The following is a 19,987-nucleotide window of genomic DNA, read 5'->3' as shown; positions in this document are numbered from 1 at the left end:
GAAGCATACTTTGATTTTACTGTGTTATTAAGATGACGCTTCTGGGACTGTAGGCGACGTCTGGTTATGTTCCCACATTCCTGCCACTTTTCCCTGGTTGGGCAGGGATTGCTGGAGGCCAGCTGTGCCCTGGCCGGGGATGCCCGCCCCATCTGGCCAGCGGCCCCAGGGCAGTGTCTCTCGCTGTTCTCTCCCGGGCTCCGGCACGCCATGGATGTCAGGGAGCATTTGTTGGCGATGGCTGTGGTCCAAGGCGAGGCCCCAGCCCTGCCTTTGACCAGCACCTCTACAGAGTGGGGTCAGGCCTCCTGCGCCTGCACAAATAGAAATTAGGAGGCAATTAGCCCCCCTGGGTGTGTGAATTTCCTTTTGAGGTTTTAGAGGCAGATTTCAGGCAAACACGGCGTCACTAACAATAATACTACTTTCCAAGGAGATCCTAGCAGGAGATCACTGGCAGAAGATTTCCAGGAAGCCCAAAGCCAGCATGCCAGGAGGCAGAGATGCATGGGAACGGGCCGGGCAGCACCTGCTTGCCCCACCATGGCCACCTCCTTGGTGGCCACAGGGGGCCAAGAGGTCACCTGTCAGCAAAGACTGGATGGATTAGGGTCCGTGGCAGAAGCCTTTTCTTGCAGGTGGCGGTGGTGTAGGGGAAGAGAGTAAAAAAAGGGGTCAAGAGCCCTCAGGATTGCTTTACTACCTTTGATGAGTTGCTTCCTCTCTGAATCACATCTGTCAAAAGGAAGATCACAGACCAGCTACCCCACAGGGCTGCAAGGAAGGTAAAACGGGCAAGGTTAATGCATTGTGATGCCAAACTCTGTGACATATTGGCTGTCACCTTGGCGGCTACACAAGACATATAGCAAGCAGTGCCCCAGAGCGTGGTCTGGGGACTCAGGCTGCCTAGGTTCAGATCCTGGCTCCATCACTTACTGGCTGTGTGTCCTTGGGCAAGTCACATACCCTCTCTGGGCTTCTGTTTCCTCATCTGTAAACTAAGATAGCACAAATGCTAGCTCATCGGGCTACGGGGAAGATATAATAGATTAATGCAGGGCCTGATTCAGGAGAGAGCAGAGCCAGGGCTCACAGGAATCTCCAGCCTCGGCAGTACCTGACCGACCCTCCCCAGGCTGCAGGCGAGGCAGAGAGCTTGGGAGAGACTCGAGTTAGGCTTCAGGGAAAGAGGTGTTGAGACTCACAGGAGAGGGGAAGGGACTTTGTGGCCACCGAGGGCAGACTGGCCTAGAGCAGGATGGTGGGGGCCAAATACATTCATCCCCGCGTGTCCCCCAGGACCTGGCTGCTCCACAGAGATGCAGGATGGCTCAGCCCTGGGGTAGGAAGAGGGTACGTTTCCTGGTTTGCCTCTCCCGATGTATGACCTGAACAAGCCCGTCAGCCTCTCTGAGCCTCCATCTTTCTCATCCGCAAAATAGGAATGATGAGATGGACTTTGTGGGTTGTTGAAAAGATTAAACCAAAATGTGTTTGTAAATCATTTAGCTGTCTCCCCCCACACAGGGAGCTCTCGGATATGACTGTCACTGTCCCCTCCCCACCCCCACCCCCCAGGCAGGGCAGGTGCCACACTCTTAGCTCCGAATTTCACCACGGGCTCCACTGCCTCCTGCATTAGGTCTGTGGGCCTTCCAGTCAGTTCCGTCAGGGAATGAGCTGGGAATGGGGAACATTCCTCACCCTGACATAAGTCAGCAGGAAATTCTTTTTTTAAAAAAATTTTAAAAAATGTTTAATTTTTGAGAGAGATAGCATGAGCAGGGAAGGGTCAGAGAGAGAGGGAGACACAGAATCTGAAACAGGCTGCAGGCTCTGAGCTGTCAGCACAGAGCCTGACGCGGGGGTCGAACCCACAAACCGTGAGATCATGACCTGAGCCAAAGTCGGACACTTAACCGACTGAGCCACCCAGGCACCCCAAAGTCAGCAGGAAATTCTTGAAGCCACAGTCCAGTCGGGCTGAGGGTTTTTAGAACTAGGACTTTGGAGGCTATGGGTTCTGAGAGTGAAGCCCAGCCCCACCCCTTCCCGGTTCTGTGACTTTGGGAAGGTGGTGGAAGCTCTCTGAGCCTCGGTTTCCCCGATCTGTAAAGCGGGGAGACCCATCCTCCCCCCAGAGCGGTCATTGGGAGACTGGCTGGCTCCCCGGCGCCCCCTGCTGGTGGGCCACACGGCCTCCCCGCACGGTAGTCCTGAGCGGCCCGGCCTGGACCCTCAGCGCCCCCTGCTGGCGGGGCCGCCCCGTGACCCCGGCTTTGCCCGCCCCGCCCCGCCCCGCCCCGCAGGATCGTGCAGATGCTGCTGCCGGTGACCAGCCGCACGCGCGTGCGCCGTAGCGGCATCAGCCCGCTGCACCTGGCGGCCGAGCGCAACCACGACGAGGTGCTCGAGGCGCTGCTGGGCGCGCGCTTCGACGTGAACGCGCCGCTGGCGCCGGAACGCGCGCGCCTCTACGAGGACCGCCGCACCTCGGCGCTCTACTTCGCCGTGGTCAACAACAACGTGTACGCCACCGAGCTGCTGCTGCTCGCGGGCGCCGACCCCAACCGCGACGTCATCAGCCCCCTGCTCGTGGCCATCCGCCACGGCTGCCTGCGCACCATGCAGCTGCTGCTGGACCACGGCGCCGACATCGACGCCTACATCGCCACGCACCCCACCGCCTTCCCCGCCACCATCATGTTCGCCATGAAGTACCTGTCGCTGCTCAAGTTCCTCATGGACCTCGGCTGCGACGGCGAGCCCTGCTTCTCGTGCCTGTACGGCAACGGCCCGCACCCGCCCGCGCCGCCGCCCTCCAGCCGCTTCAGCGACGCGCCCGCCGCGGAGAAGGAGCCCGGCGTGGTGCAGGTAGGCAGCGGCGGCCGCGCGCGCCCCTCGGAGCCCGGCTGGCAGCGTGGCCCGCGCACCCCGCCGGCAGTGGACCCCCGTGCTTTAGAGGCAGCGGGGCCCAGTGGCTCACAGGAACAGTTCCATCCTGTGTCTGCTCCCTGGCCTTGGGGGGTTTAAGGAAACCACGGTGGAAGGGGGATGCGTGAGACGGAGGGGTCCATCCCGCCGCCTGGCATAGGATGCTGAATGACCCGGCTGGGGATGGAGGTGAGAGCAGAGTGGCTAAGAGCAGAGGAGGTTGCAAAGAGGCACCCGGAGGCAGGACCTGTCCGTGGTGGTGACTTAAAAAGCCAGAACTTGGGGGCACCTGGGTGGCTCAGTCGGTTAAGCGACCGACTTCGGCTCAGGTCATGATCTCACGGGTCGTGGGTTCGAGCCCGGCGTCGGGCTCTGTGCTGACAGCTCAGAGCCTGCAGCCTGTTTCAGATTCTGTGTCTCCCTCTTTCTCTGCTCCTCCCCAACTCGTGCTCTAGCTCTCTCTGTCTCAACAATTAAAAAAAAAAAAAAAAAAAAAAGCCAGAACTTGAAATGAAGAGGAGGCGAGAAACACCCTTCTCTTAGAGATCAGTGTAGCGGTTCATGGGAATCGTTTCCGGTCCACTCGCTATGTGCAAAGAAGGTTATGTTTATATTACCTTAATTCTCGTAAAAAATAACCCCGAGTTGTCAGGCTTAGAGAAGTGATGTCGCAGCTGCCTGCCTCTCACTTTTGGCCGCTGAGGCTGTGTTGATGAAGAGGGGCATGCCCAGCGACCGGCGTCCATACACTCCTGCCTGCCCCGGCCTGGGGGCCCCGGACAGATGTGCCCACAGAGGCCCTGCCTTGGGTCCTGGGCGCGCTGGCAGCCGTGTGTGATTGTCTTCCAGTTCTGTGAGATCCTGTCTGCCCCGGAGATGAGCCGCTGGGCAGGGCCCATCATTGACATCCTCCTGGACTATGTAGGCAACGTGCATCTCTGCTCGCGGCTGAAGGAGCACATCGACAGCTTCGAGGACTGGGCCGTCATCAAGGAGAAGGCAGGTAGGGGCCGCGGCCGCTGCTACTGGCGGGTCACCCTGCCCTACGCAGGCCGGGGACTCGGGGCTTGTGACTGTTACCGACATTTAATGAGCATCCGCTCCCTGCCGAGCTCTGTGCTGCATGTCACACAGAGGATCTCCATGACTCTGTTCCGTGAACAGAAGGCTGGCCCTCAGAGAGAGGATGTCATCTCAGCCAGGGCCTCCCGGCTAGCTGGTGGCGGAGCTGGGATTCAAACCTAAGTTTGACCAAACTCAGCGTCTCTCTGCCAAATCTAGCAGGTTTTAAGCAGTTCTAGCTCACCAGGCGTCCTGGGACTTGTGAGCCGCTGAGGCAGGGAGGCGGGGTGGAGGGGAGGGGTGGTCCCCCGCATTTCAGACGATAAAGTGCATTCAAGGCGCCTGGGCGTTTGGTTAGAAATGCAGATTTTGACTCAGCAGGTCTGGGGCAGGGCTGCGCTTCAGCGTGCTCCCAGGTGGCCCCCATGCTGTTGGTCCACGGGCCACGTCTGGAGCGACACTGTGGCCTGTCCACTGACCGTCCAGGTGCCTCACGCCCCAGTGCCCGACTTCTCTCTTGCCGCCTTCCTCCTGGATCCCCGGGCCCCCGTGAACGCAAATGCACTGTAGGATTTTTCATTTGCACAAATGCCTGGGAAGCACTTGAATTGGACCCTTGATGGGGTTATCGGAGCAGCGACAGGAGACGGTGGTAGTGACTTACTTGCCCACTCATCAGGGCACAGCGCTAATGCTCTCTAAACATTCACTGACTTTGTGAATAATTGGGGGCTATCGCAGTGGTCCTCAGCCTCTCGAGGACTGTGGAGCAGTCCACGCTGAGATGTTGGCCCCACCCTGCCCAGTCCCCCTCGGCCCTCCCTAGAGAAGGGTGATCCCTCATGAGGCCTAGTCCCAGGGACAAATGTGCAGAACCCTTCGGTGTGCCATAAACATTAACAGCTAGAACAAATTGTTCGTAACCAGTGTCTATTTGGGTAACTTTATTTTATTTTTTAATGTTTTATTTATTTCTGAGAGAAAGACAGGCAACGTGAGTGGGCGAGGGTCAGAGGGAGAGGGATATACAGAATCTGAAACAGGCTCCAGGCTCTGAGCTGTCAGCACAGAGCCCGATGCGGGGCTCGAACCCACGAACCGTGAGATCATGACCTGAGCCGAAGTCGGACGCTTAACCGACTGAGCCACTCAGGCACCCCAATCTGGGTAACTCTAAAGCCCACGTTCCATCTATAGGACGCGCCCCGCAAGCTTTTTCATTTGATGCTGTGCTGTGGACATTATTATACTGAACAGAGGGCAGACAGAGGCCCTAAGAGGCGGCGGGAGCCCCAGGGTCTTCGAAGGCTGCCAGGCCAGCGGCCCAGCCCTGGTGGCCCTGACCTCTGCTCACCGGTGGCCTTGAGGCTTCCTCCCCACACGCTCAGTCTTCATGCAGTGGAGGAAGGGACTGAGCTTCCCAGAGGGGAGGCTCTGTCCTAAGTGACACCAGGCAGCCAGAAATGGATCTGGATGGCATTTCACCACCGGGCGTCTCTGCCGTTGTTCCCACGTCCCCTCCGCGTCCCGATCGTCCCCGGCCGGCCACGGCCTGCTTGGCTCCGCGTTGCTGTTTCCCCGGCTCGGGATGCCCCTGCCGCCCTCCTTCACCTGCCCATCTGTCAAGGCCCCGCTCAGATGGCACCGTCTGGTGTGCAAGCCTTCCCTGTAGTGCTGGGCCGGCCTCTCTGCGTCTCTGGCCGGGACCACGGGGCCAGGCGGCGAAGGGGTCAGCATGTGTTTCTTGAACGAATGAGTGGCATTCTCCGATTCAACACACACCTTACCTGTGCCCGACCCTGCGCCCAGAACTGAAATAAATTGCCCTATTACTGGACACATCAATCCCTGGGCCTCCCTCCCCCCTCAGCTGAGAAACCTCCACTGTGTGAGGTATCCCAGGAGGACTCCCAGGAGGCAGCAGCCGAGTGGGATTTGGGCACATGTGGGGAGGTGCCCTGTCCCTGCCCCCACCCTGGCCTCTCTGCACCCCCAGAGCTCAGAGCCTAATGCCATGCACGGGGGCACTTGAGAGGTCGAACTCCCTGACTCCTTGCTAAGGCTGTGCAGGGGGGAGGGGTGGGCTGTGTATACAGAGGAAGGAGCTCAAGACTGAGGGGGAGGGCGGATCCGGTTCCAGGTGCCTCCTCCGGGAAGTCCTCACCTGTGAAACGGGTTTGTTCCCACCCTCGCTACTGCCTTGGGCTGTTGCAGATCAAGGAGAGGCGACTAGGGCGAAGCGCTTTGCCAGATCTTTTCAGTAGGCAGGGGCGGAGCCTGGCAGGAAGGTCCCAGCAGCTGCCCCTGCTCCCCCCCCCGCCATCCATCGTAGCGCCTGGGTGTCTCCCACCTGCCAGCGCGCACAGATGCAAACTCCTTGCTGCTTGCAGACAACCATTGGCGCGTCTCTCTCTCCCCTTTGCCCCAGAACTTCCGAGACCTCTGGCTCACCTGTGCCGGCTGCAAGTGAGGAAGGCGGTCGGGAAGCAGCGCATCAAACTGCTGGACGCGTTGCCGCTCCCAGGCAGGCTGATTCGGTACCTGAAATACGAGAACATGCAGTGACCAAGAGCGCGTGGAGGAGAGGCTCTGCGGACTGTTTCACTAAGCCTCAGGACGGCAGGGTCCCCAAATCCCAGGGGGCCTGGTGACAGAACGGGCCTGTGGGCTGGCCTCCCTGTCAGCTGGGGCAGCTGCTGTCACCTCACCAGGTCTCTGGGCCAGAGCTTTGCCCGGACCGGAGAAACACAGTGCGTCAAGTAGGAGGAAAACCCCGTGCTTGTTTTCAAATGGATGAGTAGAGCCCCAGACCTTCTCTGCCGATGGGAATGGCAGAGCCCCATTCCTGGCGCTGGGCGAGGGGGCAGGGCAGAAGCGGGGTGGGGGGGCGGGGAAGGTGGGAGCCGGCAGGGCAGCTCCGGGGCCCCCCTCGGCCCCCCACCCCGACGGGGTGGGGGTGGGGAGGCAGTGGCTGGAGCGCTTTCAGGTAAGAGTCTGCCTTTCCAAGACAAGCTTGCCGCAGGGCCATCCCGGTCCCCTCTTTGCTCTGCACAACTCTCCACTTGACTTCGGAGCTTTCTCCCCAGAGGTGTGGTCTGGCGGGGGTGGGTGGGAGACCCAGTTCAAGTACAATAAATGTTGCACAGATGACATCTTACCCAGCAAAGTCCCTTTCACCCGACCCCGCCTTCCCGCAGGGCCTGGGTCTTCAGCGCTGCTCTTGGCCCAGAGTAGGGGTGGGGCAGGTGCTGGGACAGGGCGTGCAGACCCTGGAACGTGTCACCTTTGGGCTTCCAAAAGCCACAGGAGAGCTGGCACCTCAAGGAGAGTGGCGGCTTTCTGTTCTGTGAGCGGAGCGGCCTGGGGTTGGTTTTTCTGTCCTGCTTCAATCACCATGGAAACGGGAGCCCCTTCGCAAGCAGGGCTCCGTGTCTACAAGTCTCCTGACACCTGGGATTGCCTCGCACACACACGTTTCCTGGCAGCCTGTCTTCGCGTCCTGCTCACCCCTGTTTTGCCATAAAAACTGAGATACTAGGAAGGAAGAGAAATTAAATATGGGCCACCGTGAGTGAAGGTGCTGGGGCGATGGCCACCGTCAGCCCCTTGCAAGGGCACCAAGCCCGAACCATGAAGCCCTGTCCCCTCTGTTGTCCCCCTGGGTCCTGGTGTGGCTCCGTGGGGGCGAGCCAGGCATTTTCAGGAGCTGCCAGCCCATTTCCAGAAGAGCATGGTCGTAGCACCTTCTTGGGCTGAGCTCCTGCGCGAAGACCAGCATGGCCTGTGGCCGTGGCTTCTGTTCAAAAGCGTGATTAAAGCCACGGGAGTCCAGGCTAGTTTGCGGTGACACCGGAGCGGGTGACCTTGCCTAGAGCTTGCACCACCGCCACCCTGGATCTGGAAGAGTCAAATGTAGTTTCTGGCCTTTGCAAAGTGAACCCCTGGGCCGCTGGGGGAGAGCAGGGATCAGGGCCGGCTCTGCCCCCCGGCTGCCCCTCTGGGGGCCTCTGGTTCCCCATCGTCGTGGTCCCGGCGGCCTTGCCAACCCTGCATCCTGGCTTTCCACAGGGCCGGGAAGTCCCAGTGTCTTCCGGAACACGGAAAGTCTGCCAAGCAGCACTTTCCAGCCACGGCCGGAGGGGGCTCCGTGCGTCTTGCCCATGCCTTCCCAGTCCTCACGGGAAACCAGGGAGGCACTTGCCCAGGCACACGAGTGCGTCCTCAGAGACTGGAGATGTCCCACCCGGGGGCCAGAGAGGGAGGGGGATACCTTGACTGAAAATTGCCTATGCCCACCTGGCAGCCAGAGGGAGAGCCCTTCGTCTCTGGTGGGAGTCGAGAATGAGCGGCAGCAGAAAGGTGTTTGGGTACATTTTGGGGTGGGCCCTGGCATCAGGCCAGCTCTGTACACTAGAGCATTTTCAGGTTACCCTACATCCTGGAGATTCTTCCTCACAGGCGGTGGCCACACGCACTGGGGTCCCTGGTGGGGACTCTGGTCTGAGGGCGGTGCCCCCTGGAGGAGGTAAGGTTGTGGGGAAGGAGGGCTCAGCCTCAGCGTCAGCACGGGCTCCACTGACTAGAGGACTGGTTGGGGGGGTGGTTACCCGGGACTGGGATGCACCACAGCCGCGCTGGGTTCTTAGGACACGAATGCTGGAATGCTCTTCTATACTTGTTGGTCACAGGCGCTGGTCAGGGCCCCTCCTCCCCAGGTGTCTTTCCCAGCCTTGGCCTTCTTGGGTCCCGCCCCCCCCAAACCCCAGAAGCTTAAGGGTTAAGGCCTGGGCTGGTGCCTGTGCCCGAGGGTCCGTTCTGATTGGCTGGTGCTCAGGCCAGTGCTTGGTTGTTCCTTTTCCAGGACCCCACTGCCCCAGGGAGGACTTTGAAGCCATAGCCCCTCTGCACAGCCCTCCTCCCCGCCCCCCATCCTTGGGCCTCAGAGATGTCGCAACAGCATCACCAAACCTAAAACTCTTGAAAGTGGTTCTGTTCCATTTCATGGGCATAGCACGTGTGACATTAGTGCGGAAGATGAGAGGCCAGGAGGGGAGCTCCTGGGTTTCACTTTGAACAAGACGACTCACTTTTTAGTCAGGGAATCCTGTGCTGTGGCTATTTTTATTTATTTCTTAATTTTATTTTTTTAAATGTTTTTATTTTTTGAGAGAGAGACAGAGCGTGAGCTGGGGAGGGGCAGAGAGAGAGGGAGACACATACTCTGAAGCAGGCTCCAGGCTCTGAGCTGTCAGCAGAGCCCGACGCAGGGCCTGAACCCACAAGCTGTGAGATCATGACCTGACCTGAAGTCGGACGTTTAACCCACTGAGCCACCTGGGCGCCCCTATTTTTATTTTTTTAACCACAGCTTTCCAAGATGTGTTTTTCCCCGACTTGCTTCTGCTGGGGGAGTCATGGTGCGCGCGTTTCTGTCCAGCCGTGAGTTTCTGCTTCCAGACTAAGGCTCCCTATGCTTGCATTCATGCATCGCTAGGGTGTCCCCTGGGGCAGGGAGCCAGAGAGGGGCTCTGGCAGCATTCTGAAAAAGCATGCCTCCCAGGGCTCTGGTCTTCCCTGGGGGAGGGGATGGGGGGGGGGAACAGCTGGATGACCCAGATGTCTGATAAGGACATTTTGGCCCAGAGAGGTTAAGTAACTTGCCGAAGGTCACGGAGCCAGTAGGTGGTAAAGCCTGGATTAGAGCCTTTAACACCCTGCTGTGCAGTGTGGAGGGGCTGAGCCTCATTGGAATAGGTCTGGAAGGGCCTTCATAATCTGCAGGGGGACAGGAGGCAGAGGGGGATCAGACCAGAGCGGCCTGCGTTGAGTGTCCTGAGGCCTTTCCCTGTGTTCTACATGATGGCTCAGAACAAGTCTGCCCATGTCACATGGCTTCTGTGGCTCTCAAGTCCTCTAAGACCATCAGACCAGAAACTACCCGAAAGCCACTGGCTTTTCCAGTGAGCAAGCTGCCCTCCCATATGGATGCTCTGGTCCAGGGGAACCTAGAGTGAAACAGAGTAGGCAGGGCCCTTCACAATCGCTAATCCTGGAGCCTTGTGTTAGAAAGGATTCAGGGTCATATCTGGCCCCCAGGGGAGAGTCTGTGACTACTTGAGGACACTTGCCTTGGGTGCAGAAATGGCAGGTATACCTGTTTGCTATCGCCGACCTAGTCCCGGACTTTACAGAGGGGGGAAACTGAGGCACAGAGGGAAATGAACTTTCCACATCCCGCTGCTGGTTAGGGGACTGTAGTCCCCAGCCAGGGCTGGCCCTGCACCTGTCCCAGTGGTGAGGGCTGTGCTTTGATGGGGTCTGTGCGCTCTCAGCCATGGAGCCACTGCATGCACAGAGCGAACCCTGGGCCACCATGGGGGTGCACGCCTCTCCAGCGGCTTTGCCACTTGGGCACCATCAGAGCAGAACCCAGAGCTGCTGCCTGCTGCCAGCATCCTGATCTGTGCATTGTCACAGGCAGGCACCTGGTATGTGCCAGGCACTGAGCCAGGCCCAGGAAGAGGGCCATTCGCAGGTTACACAGGAATCTGACTTAGCTAGAGTTTTTTTGTTTGTTTGTTTGTTTTTGGCTTGTCCACAAGGGGCCAAGCTCCAGTGTGTCCCGATTTTCCCTCTGGCCAGGGTCGGGCACGATTGCATTGGCTCAGCCTCTGCTCTGAGGCCATAATCAGAACGGAAAGCATAGCAGAGGGGGACCATGCTCATCCCACCCCTCAACGCTGCAGGTGGGTCCAGGAGGCCCCGGGGAGGAAGGGTCCGGCACCACATCCCATTGCATAGCCAGCCATCCAGCCCCACCTCCTCCGGGACTGGCGTCCTCATCCTCTAGAACACTTCGGACCACCTGGAGATCCCGGCCTCCCCCACCCTCTCTTCTTGGACCTGGGCAAGCAGAGCATCCTTTCCCAGTGACTCCTCCCCAACCCTCCAGGTTGAGATACCGTAGAGGTCTTTGGGCCACCCCTGGCCTCCCCCACGGCCAGTGGCCTTCATAAACTGCCCTCTGCCTGGGCCCAGCCAGCATTTCTTAACCTGGGGACCATTCAACTTCGTGACATCTGAGGTGTGGAAACTGCAAAAGAAATGTCTTTATTCTTTTAACTTTCTTAATATTTACAAAACCGAAAAAAAAAAAAAAGAAACCAACAACCCAAAAAAGGAACAGAACTGAGATTGGCTCACATAGTGGGTGGCAGGTGAACAGATGTGTAGCTCTGGCTTCTGGAGGGGCTGGAGGCCAAGGCAGAGCCCCACCACCCAAGACCGGCACAGGACAGTGGATGCTCGCTCCGGCTCCGGTCTGGCTGGAGAGGGGCCGGCGGAGCTCCCAAGGCCCCAAGGGCTGACTTGGCACCTCTGGGAGAAGGCCCTGGCCCGATCCTGTCCTCCCCTCTCACCCACGCACACAAAGGGAAGGTTCCCAAGAGGCCACACCACTGCCCAGCTCACTCCTCACACCGAGAGCTCCCGGGGGCCCCCCACACCCCTACTGGCCAGGGGTGGGAGCCGAGGGCCTCCCAGCCCGGCTAGAGGTAGCCAAAGACATTGAAGATGGGTGGGGGCACAGCCGGCTTGGTGGGGATGGGCTTCAGAACCACGGGTCTGTACACTTTCTGGCCCGGGCCATCCACATCCTTGCAGAAGTGGGCCAGCTCCCCCGGGGAAGCCGGGCTTTTCCTCCATAGGCTCAGCCCGGGGACCGGGCTCTGGGTCAAGGCCCCTGGAGGGCCTGGGTAGACCGGCTGTCCATGGTACTGGAAAGGGCAGCAGCTCCAGGCATTGACACGGCCCACCAGGGAGACTTCAGACATCTTGAGTGGCTCCTTTTCGGCCGGTGCCCTTGGGGACGCAGGCACTGGGGCCGTCTCGGGATCCAAGGGCTCCAAACCTTTGCAGTGTTTCTTACCCTCATAGGGAGGTCCCTCCCGGGGGCCCAGCCCCACCTCCAGGCCCAGGGGGTAGCTGTGGGTGGGCCGAGGCTCTTCCCAGAAGGAAGCGGGCAGCTGTCTTTTCCTCATGGGCACCTGGCCAGGCCTGGCAGCTTCTGGATTCGGCCCCTGTAAGGTCTGCTCCTTAGAGAGACATTCCTCCCTGTACGGGTTCCCCAGAGCCTTCTCCTTGCAGCCCCCACCCCCGCCGGGACTGGAATCATGGCCAGACTCGAGGGGCAGCCTCCCTGGCCGGTCCTCGGGTCCCCGCTTCAGGTGAGGCTCGGCCCCTCTGCCGGGGAGGCCCCGAGGAAGCCGGGAGTACTTCTGGGAGAAGCGTTTGAGCTGCTTCTGCAGGTACTTGCGGTGGTCCACTGAGCGGCGGCAGGGTGCGGACTTGTCCAGGGCCGCCTTGATGTCACTGGAGGCCAGGTTCACAAAGTTCAGCAGCATCTTCACGTCACTGTCGGATGCCATCACCAGGAGACCACGGCATGGGGCTTTCCATGAAGAGGGTGGGCTCTGCTGGTGTCTGGCAGCTCCAGAGGAGGGCACGGAGCTGACCTGGGGGGACACACAGGCCGTCGGGAGTCTCTCCGAGCACCCGCACCCAGCCCCCCACCCCTCAGTGGTCCGGGCCCCAGTACCCCTCAGCCCGCAACACAGTCCCAGACCCGGGGCTGTCGGCATCTGTGAGGGAAGAGGCGGACACATCCGGTCTTCTCAAGTCCATGGCCCTCTGCTGCGGCGGAGGCTCAGAGAGGTTGGGCGACTTGCCCAAGGCGGCCCAGCTACAAGTGGCATTGCTGGGGCTGGAGCGCAAGGCTCCACGTGCCCAGCCCACCGTGTCTCCCACACACCACGCTGCCAACGTGCACGACTTGCCAGCAAGGTTTTTATTTTCTGGGCTGAGGCAACTGCTCTACTTTAAAGCAAGGCCAAGCCCCTTCTCTCCCCTGCGGTGGTGCCCTCCCCCGCCCCCCCCACCCCGCCCCCAGGCCTGCTAGCATCCACCCCCCTCTTCGGCGCCCACGCTCCACCCCCAGCGCTCACGCAGGACGGGCAGGACCCCCGTCTGGCACTCGAGCCTGGGCCTGCCTGGCGGGCTGATCTCAGACTGTGGGCAGCAGGGCTCCCCCGTAGAAGCATCTGCAGCAATTTCATGCCTCCTGGGCCACCACCCGAGGCCCTTCGCCCCTCCCCCAGGCCCCAGCCTGCCCCACGCCCCCACCCAGGCGGCGGGGGCCTCCACACTGACCGAGGGTGCGGGCCGGCCCCGGGCCCCCCGCCGACGTGGCCTGGCAGGGTCCCCGCGGCAGACCTGGGCCAGGCCCGGCGTGGCCGGCGAGCTCCGCGCGTCCGGCGAGAAGCAGTCGTGCAGCCCTCGAGTGGGCTGGATGGAGGACGAGTCCCCGGAGCTGGGGGGCCCCTCAGGCCAATCAGGAGCGCCTCTCCAGATACAAAGCATCCCAATCAGGCGGCAGCGCCCCGTTCCCACATTCTTTGCCGTCACAAATTGTCACCATGGGGACCATCACAAAAAAGACAGCTCGCAAATGCAATCATTTCCCGGTAAATTTCTACCCTTCAGCCCCTCCTCCCCTTGACCTCGGTTCCCTGGTTTCTTGAGGGGGCAGTGTGTGTGTGTGTGTGTGTGTGTGCGTGTGCGTGCGTGCGTGTGTGCGTGCGTGTTTAAAAAGTCCAGGGTTGAGGAGGGGCTGGGCCCAGAAGAGATGGGCCCGCACACCTCCCCCAGAGACTCCCGGCCCACAGCTGCCATGCTCCAGTGCAGACAGACAATCAGACGGGGTAAGCCGGGGCGGGCTGCCTTCCCCTCTGTCCTTGAGCGTTGAGTGTCTCTCCCTCTCTCCCTCGTTTTCTCTCTCTCCCTCTCTGGTCCCCTCTCCTGCTGTCTCTGTCTGTCTCTGTCTCCCTCTTCCCAGGCCCCTCCCCGAGGCACCGGGCACCGGCCAGCCTGGGAGGGCAGGCGGCACACTGATGTCGGGAAAGGTAGCCTGGGAAGGACTCCCTAACGAGGTGCTGGGATATCCATGGGAAGGGAGCCGGAGCTCTCTGGAATCTTGTCTTTATGTTTGCTTCCTCAATTGAGCTGCACAAAGCCTGAATTGCCCATTCAGCGCGGCCGGACAAAAGGCTGGCGTTGCACGGTCCCCTCGCATTTGTAGTCAAACAGTTAGGGACTTAAATCGAGTCGTCATGATGGAGAAAGAGGTGGACAAAGCCCATAGAATTGCCATCAGCAAACATTTTCCTGTGTCATATTAGCCAGTCTCCATGGCTCCCCCTGGCCTGGGGACAATGGCACAAGTTTGCACACTTGGCTACTGTCACCGTGCCGACGCCGGCGGGGCCGCAAGCGGCCGCTGCGAGCGAGCAGGGGAGCCCAGGGCCCAGGGCCGGCCGCTGGCCCCGCCCACTGACGGCCCGAGGGAAGGAGAGGCTGCGGCCGAGGGAGGCCGCAGGGGAAGGCTGCCGGGTGCAGCCTCCGTGCCAGCCAGCCGACCTGGGCTGGCTCTGCGCCGCCTGCCTTTCTCTGCTCAGCCTCCTTTCCCCTCCTCGCCTTCCTCTTCCTCTCCTCGCGCCACCCCCCACCTCCTCTTCCAGCTTCTCCTCCTGTCCTCCGGGCAGCTGAAGGGCTGGGCTGGCGGTCTACACCCCAGCCACACCTCTGTACCAGCATCTCTGAGGTCCCCTTGCTCGGCCCCCAGGGGACTCACCCAGGAGGACGGCCCCACCCCCTCCTGCTGGCCAATAGACTGCTGCTGCACACAGTGGCCTGGCTTCCAGCCACCTGCCTCTCTGGCCTGAGGGTCCCTACAGGCCAAATGAAGGGTTTGGAGGAGAGGGCCCTGCGCCCACAAGCTGTACCTTAATTTAGGTAGAGAGGATCCGGTGCAGGATTCTCCATGCCCCGCCCCCTGCTGAGGATGCTGGGGAGCAGGGGCGGACACGGAGGTGTCTCTGGACGGGAGCATCCCTACTGCCCGCCATCCCCTGCCCTGGACTGCGGCCCCTCTCAGCAGTGGCGTGACGGCTAAATTACTGTTGCTTTAAGCGCTGAGATTTGAGGGTTGTCTCAGCGCTGCCTGACCGGTGCAGGCAGGAAACATCCTTTTTGCTCCAAACCACCCGTTACACAAGGCTGCCCCGAGGTCACCAGGTGGGACTCCCAGCTGCCCCCTGCTTGGGGGCCAGGACACACAGCTGGGCTAGTGTTCGAATCCCTCCATAACCCAGCGCTGGCCCGCTCAGCCCCCTTCTGCATCCTCCTCTGCTGGGACGCTGGCCTCAGACCAGCCCACCCCATTGCCACTGTAGCCTCCTGCTCGCTGGGTCTGCTCGAGCGGTAGCCCACCTGGCTTGGCTTGCTGGTGACATCATCCCCTCAACTGCTCCGCCAATAGCAAAGCCCCAGGGTCAGCGAACTTTGTGGGGTCTGAGTCTATATCTTAAAAACTCATTCCTTAGTGCTCTTAATATGGGCTTTTCTTCTAGTGTGTTCTTCCCACTTACTGAAGAGAGAGGAAGGAAGGGAGGAAAGAAGGGATGGAGAGAGGGATGAAGGAAGAAAAGGAGGGAGGGAGGAAGGAAGAGGGCGAAGGAACGGGAAGGAAGCAAGGAAGGGGGAGGAAGAGAGGAAGGGAGAAAAGGAAGGAAGGAAGGGGAAGAAAAGAGGGAGAAGAGAGGGAGGGAGAGGAGGCGGGAAGAAACTGATACTTGGTGGGCACCTCATACGTGCCAAGAGCTGCAATCAATGATCACACTTGAAGGCCCGCCTGACCCGCGACAGCTCACCGAGGCGGCCGCTGCTGCCGTTTACACACGAGGGATGTGAGACTGAGCTGCTTTCTCAAGGCCTCACAGCCAATAACTGGCAAACCTGAACTTGAAGCCAGGCGGGTCTCCTTGCGAAGCCCATGTCGGTCCCACCGTGCGCTGAGTCCCTGAGCTCCCACCCAGCACCAGGCTCCGATTATGCGCTGCTGGGTTTGAAAGCGTCGAAAGCCAGATTTTGAAGGTCAGGCCTGGGTTCGTCTCTTCTGTGCTTCTGTCGGAATGAGACTCTTGACGTCTGCCTCAGGAGTATAGAAGCCACAGCTCTGGGACGTCGGTTGAGGGGAGAGGTGGCAGCCGTGGCTTGAAGGATGGTGGCCTGAGATCCAGATCCGGGGTCCTATCGAGACCCAGCCACACCCAGGCCTCCGGCCGGGCCTCTGGGGGCCTGTGGCCTCTGGGACGTCTCCTGCGGGGTTTCCCGGCAGGTCACATGGACGGGTGGAAGGTGTCAGTAATAATGAGCATGTCTTATTTCTAGAAAGACTTCCTTCCACAGGAGCTCGCTCATCTGGCCCTGCGTCCGTACAGGCAGGGAGTGTTGTCCACGCGTACATTCGGCGCCCCTGCCAAAGGCAAGCTGCCCAGCTCAGAACTGCTTAGTCAGCTTTCCTCTCGGCAAGCTTCAAGGCCCAGCTCAGACATCGCCTCCTCCAAGAAGTCTTCCACCGACTCCCAGGATTAACAATGACACCCTCTCCCATCCCTATGTCTATAGATTCAAAACGAAGTTTAACCTCCTTGGCTTAACCCAGAAAACCTTTGGTAATCTGAATGTTTCATGAATCAAATATTTTCCCATCCCACTGAATAGAAGTTATCCTGTGGATTGGAAACAACCACTTCCTCTATTTGTTTGTTTGTTTGTTTTTTGCCCCACCCACCCACCCACCTCCACTTGAATGAGCTCCATGAGGGCAGGGTACAACCTCTCCTTCGTCTCCATGTTTATTTTCGTAGACACAGAGAACGGCCTTCGCACGAGCAGGACTTGATGAAGGAGCCTGGTGATGGCTATGGTTGTACTTGACAATGAATTCTCTGGGCCCCTTCTGGACTGTGGGTACCTTGAGAACAGGAAGCACCATTTCATAACTGCATCGCCCTGCACCAGCCGGGGGCACCGAAGGATCTGTTGAAGGCACGTGAGCGGTGCCGACTTGAACTTGAGAGTTCCTTCCCCATCATCCGACACGGCTGCAGGTCCCTGACTTTCCAGCTGCGCTAATCCCTCTTCAAGGTTATTTGCACGGCTCGGGGTCAGGGACTCCCAGGTTCGAGTAACTCCATTCAGCACCTACCGTGTGCAGGGACCCCAGGGCACGGTGGAGAAGGGCTTCCGTGGCTTGCTCCCCTGTCCCCAGTGCAGCTTGCTGGAGAGGAGATCAACTCTGTTCTGACAACTAAACAGCCGTCTTCTGTCCACCCATCACGGGGACAAACACCTAACTGTCCCTGGTTTCCACTACCAGCAGCCACCCATCCAGAGTCTCTGCACGACATCTGACAGAACCCACTTCTAGGATTTAGCCAACACAGGCGCAGATTGTAACCAGAAGTGAGAGGGGGCAGGTGACGATGACATGAGCCCACCCAGCCAGAGGGGGCGCCCCGCGGGCAGTGGCCTTTCAAACTGCGTTTACACAGAGAAGCCCGTTAAACAGACCCTTGCGGGAGTCTAGTAGCTGAGATAGTGACAGGGACGTGCTAGGAGCGCAGGTTTCTTGTACACATGCAAATCCAGTATTTTCCGCTTATTTTTCCAACGGCAGATTCAGACCGGGAGGCTGTTTTGATGACCCAGAACTTCAAAACCGGGGGTTGTGGGTTATGGTCTAGTATCAGCCATATATGGGTCTCGTTGCAGGAACTCTAAACATCGTGACATAGATACGTGGCTAAAATGGTAATTTTTTAAAAGTCCACCTTGCTATCTCAGGATAGTCATCAAATGAAAACGATTTCCTTCCCCCTCCCCCACCGAGAAGCTTTATTATCTAGTCCCCTGAGCGGTTAACCAGTTAACCTCCCAGGCTAACCCGTCGCCAGCCCAGTGTGTGAGCTGGTGAGTTACAACCCGTTTGAGTGTGTTTGTCAGTACGGTTTTTAGCACGTAATATTTTAAATTGCCAAAAGGAAATTTTAAAGGAAATTTTACGTTTCCATGCCTCTGTAGAAAGTTCAGCTCCACATGAAGAAGAGAGGCCTGGACAGGGGAGATGATTCGCCCCAGGTCAGGCGGTTCTGCACCCTGACCCCTGGTCACAGTGGCGCAGGGCTCAGAGCTCAGCCGGAGCCAGCACTCGCCACCGGACCAAGGTATATGATGCATAGCAAGCCATTTGCTCAACTGAGGCACAAATCTGAAACTGAGGCACAGACCATCATGGAAACGTGCCCAAGGTCGCCTTCTGGTCAGTAAATGGCAGAGCAGGGATTGGGATGCCAGCAGGCAGCTGGGTCCAGTCTCTTGGTTGGTGACCATCGCGTGGTACTGCTCCCTGCTGACAACTATTAACCAACGAGCAAGCCCCGCCCCCCCCACCTCCCCGCTCCCTCCCAGGGGCTTTGCTAACCCAGAGAGCCAGGCACGCCCCTCCCGCCCCTGGTGAGTGAGGTCTGACCACCTCAACTCCGGAAACACACAAACGCCACTTCAGAGGCGCAGCGGCAGGGCCAGCACCTCGCGGACGTTTGACAGACATCACAAGATGATTTATGTAACCCCCTTATATAATGGGAGTATTTCTCTCAAAGACTGGCCTGAGGCAGGCTGTCAGCTGTAATCAGAACAGACAGGCCTTTCCACTTCCTTGGAACGAAAGGCATTGGGCTGAAATAAATCCCTTTGGCTGCCAGGCCGGGGGCATCCTGCCCTGGTGACCTCCCCTCAGGACTGAGGCTGAGCGCCAGCGTGGCGGTGCCCTCAGGGCAGCCGGAGACCCTGTGATGCCCTGAAGAAGTCCCAGCCCCCTCGCCGGTCCCTGTGCCCCTGGCCACGGCCCAGCTGCAGTGACACAGACAAGTGTCGTGTGACCATCTTTAAGGTGGAGCTAAAAGGAGCTTGCTGGCAGAGTGGAAAATGAGGATTAAGAGAGATCATCTGCAGGGCGCCGGGGTGGCTCAGTTGGTTAAGCATCCGACTTCAGCTCAGGTCATGATCTCACAGTTTGTGAGTTTGAATCCCACACTGGACTTGCTGTCAGCAGAGAGCCCGCTTCGGATCCTCTGTCCCCATCTATCTGCCTCTCCCCTGCATTGGGGCACCTGGATGGTGCGGTTAGCGTCCGACTTTGGCTCAGGTCATGATCTCACCGTTCGTGAGTTCGAGCCCCGTGTCAGCCTCTTGCTGACAAGCTCCGAGCCCGGAGCCTGCTTCAGGTTCTGTGTCTCCTCTCTCTCTCTGTTCTCCCCCACTCATGCTCTCTCTCTCTCTCTCTCTCAAAAATGAATAAATATTAAAAATTAAAAAAAACAAACAAACATTTAACAAAGAGAGAGAGATCGTCTGTGGCCAGGACCGGCACGGTGCCTGGCTCAGAGTCCGTGCCCTTCCCCCAGCTCTTCCCATCTGGGCTGGGTCCACGGCTGCCCAGGGAAGCCCAGCCTGGGCACGGCTCACCCATAAAGAGGGGCCGGTGTGACAGGAATAAGATGACAGCCGTGCTTTTGTGCCCCTGTCGGGCGATCCCCAGGGACCACCGCCCCCCACTGACCCCAGGTACCGTGCCCCGTGTCTGTCACCTTGACCGTATCTTTGGCAGCCTCTCTGGTGCGTCTCTTCACCCAACCGAGCGCAGGGCCAGGAATGAAAAGTCCGTTTAATCTCAACTGCCAATTCCGATTTGATTGGTGATGGCTGGCAGGTGCCCCATGGAAAGATTCCAAGGGCCCCGCAGGGCTCGGCAGTTAGAATGCCATCATCGGCTAGTCATGTCTTCCGTGGGCATGAGGGAGACGGCCTGGCTGGGTGCCAGGGTTCCCTGCCTCCAGCTCCCGGTCACAGGCTGCCAAGCCAGGGCGTGCAATGTTTGGCGTTCTGGTAACCCAGCCCTTGGGATTTTAAACAAGGAAACAGAGTCCCAGAGGACAGTGACTTTTCCAAGTCCTCAAGTGTTCCCACTTCCCAGAGCAGAGCTCACGGACTCAATTCAACACACGGAGACCAGAGTGGGGAGGCATTT

General features: G+C 59.2%; 2 protein-coding genes across 7 annotated transcripts in view; one reads left to right on the top strand and one right to left on the bottom strand.

Annotated features, from left to right (window-relative positions):
• The window catches only part of ASB2 (ankyrin repeat and SOCS box containing 2), a 44,081-nt gene extending 37,223 nt beyond the window's left edge, over positions 1–6,858 (top strand). For all 3 annotated transcript variants that reach the window (XM_039217273.1, XM_039217274.1, XM_039217275.1), the window contains 3 exons: positions 2,313–2,877; positions 3,787–3,940; positions 6,428–6,858. In XM_039217273.1, coding sequence (XP_039073204.1) covers positions 2,313–2,877; positions 3,787–3,940; positions 6,428–6,564 — 856 coding nt within the window. In that variant the 3' untranslated portion in view covers positions 6,565–6,858. The remainder of the gene's footprint in view (positions 1–2,312; positions 2,878–3,786; positions 3,941–6,427) is intronic.
• A 4,283-nt stretch (positions 6,859–11,141) lies between these two features.
• FAM181A (family with sequence similarity 181 member A) lies at positions 11,142–19,633 on the bottom strand. 4 transcript variants are annotated; one of them, XM_039217285.1, is made up of 2 exons: positions 19,548–19,633; positions 11,142–12,512 (listed from the first exon to the last, which is right to left on the bottom strand). In XM_039217285.1, exon 2 carries the CDS (start codon positions 12,423–12,425, stop codon positions 11,547–11,549), a length of 879 nt encoding a protein of 292 aa, XP_039073216.1. In that variant the 5' UTR covers positions 12,426–12,512; positions 19,548–19,633; the 3' UTR covers positions 11,142–11,546. The 4 variants fall into 4 exon arrangements, with proteins under 4 accessions (XP_039073216.1, XP_039073214.1, XP_039073213.1 ...); XM_039217283.1 differs by having other exon boundaries at positions 19,529–19,583; XM_039217282.1 differs by lacking the exon at positions 19,548–19,633 and adding an exon at positions 13,207–13,582.
• Positions 19,634–19,987: the final 354 nt, after the last annotated feature.

This window comes from Hyaena hyaena, unplaced genomic scaffold (genome assembly GCF_003009895.1).
Source record: "Hyaena hyaena isolate Hyena2069 unplaced genomic scaffold, ASM300989v1 scaffold_676, whole genome shotgun sequence".
NCBI lineage: Eukaryota > Metazoa > Chordata > Mammalia > Carnivora > Hyaenidae > Hyaena > Hyaena hyaena.
This window is presented reverse-complemented; position numbering and strand designations above follow the sequence as displayed.

Excerpts from the sequence above, each read along its gene's own strand:
- FAM181A (XM_039217282.1), bottom strand. The coding sequence starts at position 13,416 with ATGCTTTGTATCTGGAGAGGCGCTCCTGATTGGCCTGAGGGGCCCCCC. Across the intron at positions 12,513-13,206 it reads GGGGCCGGCCCGCACCCTCG|GTCAGCTCCGTGCCCTCCTC; the intron begins GTCAGTGTGGAG and ends GTGTCCCCCCAG.